The sequence below is a fragment of the Olea europaea genome, chromosome 12, assembly GCF_002742605.1.
Source record: "Olea europaea var. sylvestris chromosome 12, O_europaea_v1, whole genome shotgun sequence".
NCBI classification, from domain to species: Eukaryota; Viridiplantae; Streptophyta; class Magnoliopsida; order Lamiales; family Oleaceae; genus Olea; species Olea europaea.
Window position 1 is genome coordinate 1,358,894 of NC_036248.1, and position 6,805 is coordinate 1,365,698.

General features: G+C 31.8%; 1 protein-coding gene across 1 annotated transcript; it reads left to right on the forward strand.

Moving 5' to 3' along the window:
* Positions 1-3,568: 3,568 nt before the first annotated feature.
* Positions 3,569-6,291, forward strand: LOC111405099 (transcription elongation factor SPT4 homolog 1-like). The gene is made up of 5 exons (XM_023033819.1): positions 3,569-3,751; positions 3,884-3,975; positions 4,271-4,326; positions 5,590-5,651; positions 6,055-6,291. The coding sequence occupies exons 1-5, from the start codon at positions 3,647-3,649 to the stop codon at positions 6,064-6,066; spliced, it is 327 nt and encodes a 108-aa protein (XP_022889587.1). The 5' UTR covers positions 3,569-3,646; the 3' UTR covers positions 6,067-6,291.
* The last annotated feature ends 514 nt before the right edge of the window (positions 6,292-6,805 follow it).

Genomic DNA, 6,805 nt, shown 5'->3' on the forward strand with positions numbered 1-6,805 from the left:
AGAGTTTGCAAATTGAAGAAATTGTATAATTCTCATCACAGTTCTTATCTAAATACAAAGATAAATCCTGATGGGAATTGAAATTGTTTTTATTTCCGCCGTGCATGTTTAAGTAAATTTCCAACATGACTAAGGATGACATACTCTTATTTTTGCGATTATGAATAGGAATGAGGTCTTCTATAAAAGGTTGAGCTCAATCGATTCCTTGCAAAACAGTGAAACACCATAGCAAACTTCGCAATACCAATCAAGGACTTTTGAGAACTTATCGTTATCCATAAAACACTTCTGAATGGGAAAAAATAAAAAATAAAAATCTTTATGATATTTCAACAATTACTCGATTATTTTTCCCTTGAACTTAATTAACATGTCAATTTTTATAATCAACAAAAGTAAAATTGTCAGGTGAATTTCTCAAATAGAGCATTCAAAATGTTAAATTATTAATCTCAAATAAGAAATATTAGATGGTTTCTTCGAGGGGGAAAAATGTTAAATTGTTGGAAAGGTGATAAACATTGTGATGATTAATGCAAAATCCGTGGGAATTTATATTAATAATTAATTACAAATTTATTATTTGAAAAGCTCATTATCTAGCAATGATTATTGAAAGATGTGAAAATTGAAAATCTAATGATGTATAAAATTTATTAGTGTAAATTACAATTGAATAGATGAATAACATGAATAACAAAATAAAATTGAAGTAACCATTGAGAATAACCAAGTCGGGGTAAAATAATAAAATTTTCCCCACTATATTACATCGGCTTCTATAACTTTTTAAACCAATAATATGTGATATTTGAAATCTTGCTAAATCTAACATTGTGTTTCGTGGGAATTAAGTCCATGTTTGAGTACACTTTTGAGAAAAAAAAATGTATTTTTGAACAGTGATTTTTTGAAAAATGCATGGTTAAAAAGTTTTAAAAAAATGATTTTCATTTTATGCGTAAAATTATTTTATTTAAGAATGTCTAATTGAAAATAAATTTTGAAAAATGAGGCTCAAACAAAAGCTAAAATTTTGATCAAAATTAATAAAATGAATGGTAGAAGAGTTATGGATCATATCTCTAATTCATACCAAATAGGGGCTAAATATTTTAAACTTAAAAGTTATAGTCCCTTAAAAAATCAAATTAATAGTTCCAATGGTCACTAAACTTAGGTGATGGGTTCATGTTTTTGATTGATTACTGAACTTTAAAATGTCGAGTTTTGGTCAATGAATTTGGATCCATGTCTTTAATTGGCCATTGAAGTTCAAAAATGTCGAGTTTTGATCACTAACTTTAAAAAATGTCGAATTTTGACGACTGAACTTTAAAAAATGTTGTACATTACTCACTGAATTTTAAAAAAATGTTGTATATTATTCACTGTAAACTCAATATTTTTCAAAATTTAACAGTTATGCTAGTGAGTAATGTATGACATATTTTTAAATTCAGTGGTCAAAACTCGACATTTTAAATTTCAGTGAGCAATGTAAGACATAGACCTAAGTTCACCGACCAAAACTCAACATTTTAAATTTCAGTGGCCAATTAAAGACATGAACCTAAGTTCAGTGACCAAAACTTAATATTTTTCAAAATTCAGTGGCTAAAACTCGACATTTTAAAGTTCAGTGGCCAATTAAAGACATGAACCTAAGTTCAGTAACCATTGAAACAATTAACTCCTTAAAATCGATTAACTCCTAGTTTCTCAATGCTCTTTCATTCTCACCCTCAACCTCAACCTCAACCTCAACCTCAACCTCAACCTTTTCTTGATAGATCTCCATTCCTTCTGCCATAAGGACGAGATGGCAATGCGGTCCCAATTGGTAACCGTCCTTTCTCCTCTCACATTTTACGTGATGGAGTTTAGCAAATTCTCAATACTCTTGTTGAATCGCAATTTCAACTTGAAATAAATCAACCACTAATTTTTTTTTTAAATTTTTTTATTATCAATTTTGTTTTTAAGCTTAATTGCATTTGAAAACATCATAAAGAGATACTAAACGGGACGGTGTGCAGGGATCGGTGTTTCTTGTCCTATCCCGCACCGCACTGACCCTTTCCTCATTTATTTGCATTAGGGACCAATGGTACTACCAATAATCAAAGATGGACGATTCTCCAAAAATATTATTGAATATGCTATTTGTACATAATGCGGTGGACCCTCTTCATGTGAAGGGTAACTCCATTATGGACATTCTAATATACGTGTAGCATCATTCAGTGTCATTTGGGATGCATGGTGCAACATTCTCATTTACCCCCCCGTCTGGACCCCATTATTTAAATTTATAATGGGGGAATAGTGTTTTTTTGAAAATTGTGTGGTTGAAAAGTTTTCGATTTGAGTGGAATATTATTTTATTGAAAATTGTGTGGTTGAAAGTAAGAGAGAGAAAAAATTAAATTAAATTGAAAAGTTTTATAGGGGGCCAAACGGGAGATTAATTTGACAGTGGTTTATAAACTATTTGAATTAGAATAAATTTTCCATGGAAAATAGAATTTCAACAATATTTGCCAACTTTAAGGTGTTTGATGGGTATGTTTTTTTCCATGAAATTCAAGTTCTTGCTTTTCTTGAACTTTGAAATTTTCTTGGTTTTTAGGGGCTGTAGCATATATATATATTTTTTTTTCATTTTTGTATGTTGGCAAAGTTAACAAATTTTAAGAATTATTGTAAAAAAATATTTCCCTTTAATTGACAATTTTTATGTAAAACAATGTTAAACGAATACCAAAAGATAAATGATTTTCTTGAATTTTTTTTTTTTACTATGGAAACAAATTTCATTCCAATACCATTAAATTCTATTATTTTAATTGATAATTTTCATTTAAAACAAAGTCAAACGAACACTAAAAAACACTTTTTATTTCAACATTTTTCATGTAAAAAATTATGCCAATCAAACACAATAATTTAAAATTCCCAGAAAAAATATTTTTTAGGCAATTTAATTCTTCGGAATTCGTTTTCCATTTAATTCAATTCCATCTTTACAATCAAACGGACCCTAAACGAAAATAAAGAGTATAAGTGAATTCACAAAATTATATAAATACAAAATGATTTGATATCTGTCCATAGCTGAACATGGGCTTAGAAGTGCAGACACTTTTGAGAAAGATTTTATGAGAATATATTTTATGATTTTTTTTTAGAGAATAAATAGTTAAAAAGTAGGAAAAATGTTATGAATTGGGTACGAAAATTATATAGGAAGAAAACTTGGACTTCGAAAATGAAGAGTAAATACGAATTTTTGAAAATGAGCCAAACAACAACGGGGTTAAGCCATGTTTAAGCCCATTTTGGTGGAAAATAATGAATTTTTGAATAATGTATTGATAGAAAATGTCTTGTTAAAAAATAAGGAAATTTTTTTGATTTGCATATAATATTATTTTATTAAAAAATGTGTGATTAAAATAATATCAAATTACTGTTGAAAAATGTATTTTGATGAAAAAAATTGGGTTTGAGCTAAATTTTCATTCTGACAACTATAGAAGGACCCGTTTCAAAAATTTCCAAAATTTTATTGTTCAAAGGAATGCTGTAGCCTGTAGTTGTAGAAGGGGGGAAGCACCAGTGCGAGCGGGAGAGGAGGAGAATGGCAAATCAGGGCGGAGGACCACCACCGGCACAGATACCTACTAGTTTCGGCCACGAGCTTAGAGCCTGCCTTCGCTGCCGTCTCGTCAAGACTTACGACCAGGTTGCCTACGCCCTCTTATAACCGTCCGCCCCAGAAGAAAAAGATAAAATTATCGAGTTATTGTTCTCTCTCTTGTCAATAAAATACCAAGAAAAATGATAATGGCACTCCTATTTTGATTGATTGTTGCAGTTTCGGGAATCCGGTTGCGAGAATTGCCCTTTCTTTCAGATGGAAGACGATCATGAGCGTGTTGTTGACTGCACCACTCCTAACTTTACTGGGTCTGTTTGTTATTGGCATCATTTTACTTCTTAGTTTTTCTTTTATTTTTCTTGCTTCTCTAAAGAAAAAGTCCTCAGGTTTTGGTACCCTTCATTCTCTGCATATGTTTTCCCAAGTCCAAGTAGAATGGTGGGGTTTTGGTAGGTTGACAGTGACATGAATGGTATGAAAAGGGGTTTAGGGTAGTCGACCTCAAATTAATTGGGAATTCAGCCTAGTTTTTCGTTGTTTCATTCCTTTGCATATTTATGTTATTTCTGTATCTAACATTCTTTAGTTGTGTTTTATATACAGGATTATATCGGTCATGGACCCAACTAGGAGTTGGGCTGCCCGATGGCTCCGTATTGGTGTGTTATCATTCTTCTACCTTTATTTTCGCTACTATTGGTACCAATATATTTGAAATTTTGTGCATAAATCAAATGAGTATAAGGTTTAGGTTTTAGATCAAGGATTATATAGATGAACCTCAATCTATTGCGGCAATGGCTAAGTTTGTTGTTATTGCCCTTTGCTAATATCCACATTTCTTTATGCTGCACTTATATAATAAAATTCTAATGAATCTTTTTGCGGGTTTCAATGGTGTACTTTAAAATTATGTTTTGCTGCTTTTTAAATTTATTTTATAGATATGTTATATCCTACATTTGTGCTGCCATTTAAAACAGGACTCGGAATTTTGGTTTTCATGCTGCAATTGTTATATAGGAGCAACAGTTTTTCCATTTGCAGCTTGTTTTGTAGTGCTCATTGGGCTTCTTTTCTATTCAAATATTTTTTCTACTAAACACTGCCTGATCAGTAAAGTTACATTATCAGATTCCATGTTCATGGAGAGTGGCGATTTTTAATTTCTATATATTTTGTCTACTTGTAAACACTACTGCTTGATCAGATTTTTGTATTTCGGTGAAAGATGTAGTTACTCCTTGATCTTGTTTTATAAGTATTTTGTAGAAGGCAGGTTTGGGGTTTATACCCAGGTTGTGTGCCTTGGCCTAATTTAATGGACTATTTTATCTGCTTGTTATGCATGTTTAGCTGGCCAAAGTTGGACTTTTTAAGTTGTCGTCAATTCCTACTCACGCGTTCCCCCCAAGTCGTTTGCCAAGCTTCTTTAAAGAGCTTTATCTAGTTTGTCTATGATATTTCTTGGTTCTTTTACCTGTCTAGCTCTCTCATCTAAAGGCTTTGAATTGTATCTTCCTATGATTAACCCTTTTTTATTCTAGTATCATTATTGAAGAAAAAGACACTTATCCAGCTAAAACAAATATGAGGGCTGGAAGGGATTTGAGATTAAATTTGAAAATCTTTATATGTCAAGTTATATATGTGCCAAATTAATATAAAATAATGAACTTCAGCTTATAGAATTACATTTGAGTACTAGTCACATTCCTCCAGCCAATAACTGGGAGGAAATATCCAGGCGAACTCAAGTTTTCTGAAATTTACTTGGGAAGATGTTAAATCTTGCCTCGTGGAGCAATCTTTTGTTCCTTGTGCTAATTTATGCTATGCATATCCTTTTATAGTCAGTAGCTTTGTGTTTGTTAAACCAATAATTTGGATCCGATTGTATCATTCTTTTGAACCTTTTTCAGGAAGATTTGCTCCTGGTTGCTACACTCTTGCAGTTTCTGAAGCACTTCCCCATGAAATGCAGGTATGCTATTTTCCAGTTGTTGAAATCTTGACTATGAGCATGTTTTAATAAGCTTAAAAAGTTCACTTAAGTATAATTTTTCTATTGGTGAATGTTGAAAAAATAAGTTACGTATTTTATTGGAAATGTAGAAGTCACCTTAAAAAAGCAAGTCATCCAAACAAAATGTTAGTTAAAAGTAACTTAGTTTTTAATTTCGAGCTTGGCAAAACGTGTTTTTGTTGATCTCTTAACTTTGTGAAGAAAAGATATTCATCAACTCCCATAGTTGTTATAGAGTGTTGTTTTTCAGTAAATGAACTACAAACTATCGCATTTTTGTTCGTACTAGCAAATTTATGCCTCTTCTTCATTCTTGATTAATACATCAAGTGCTTTGACAAATAATTTCCATTTTTTGCAGAATATTTGTTAAGAAGAGCGCATACCATACGTCCCGCCAAAACGCGTATGAGTTACTAGTCGAACATGGGTGGTCCGATTATAATTGTAGCACATTAAATGTGAACAATTTAGCAGTTAGGAAGAAGCCTTATAATACTTGATTTACCTTGAACAATTTCTCAGATTACTTGACATTTTTATTTCATATTTCATTTAGCAATGATTTTTTAGTCATGGAGCTTACAATATTCGTATATGATTTTTGTGCATTTCTGGTTCGTCATATTCCCTTGAGCACTTGATAGTCATGCTTTATTGGTATATGATTTTTGTGGATTTTTGGTTCTTCATATTCCCTCGAGCAGTCGATAGCCACTCGTTGTCTATAAAATTTATTTTAAATTAGTTGTTAAGGATATAATTTTGGAGACCCAAATTTTTATTTACGAATTATCGAAGGACACTATAATCACATTCCCTCAAGCAGTCAATAACCATGAATTGTCAATAAAATTTATGTTGACTTAGGTGTTGAAAATATAATTTTAGAGACCCAAATTTTAATGTACGAATAATCAGTAGGACGCTAAACGCTATTTATTTATCTCCCCTACCTGGAACACGCTTTCAAGCCTTGCCACTTGTCATCACACATGCTTTTAGTAAACCTCTCAGATAAAACTCAACGCGCTTCGTTTCGGTAAACCACCTCGCACAGGCACAGCCAATATCCTGTGGCATTCAAGGTCGCTACTCTTTCCGTGCACTCG

Excerpts from the sequence above, each read along its gene's own strand:
- LOC111405099 (XM_023033819.1), top strand. The coding sequence starts at position 3,647 with ATGGCAAATCAGGGCGGAGGACCACCACCGGCACAGATACCTACTAGT. Across the intron at positions 3,976-4,270 it reads ACCACTCCTAACTTTACTGG|GATTATATCGGTCATGGACC; the intron begins GTCTGTTTGTTA and ends TTTTATATACAG. Across the intron at positions 4,327-5,589 it reads TGCCCGATGGCTCCGTATTG|GAAGATTTGCTCCTGGTTGC; the intron begins GTGTGTTATCAT and ends AACCTTTTTCAG.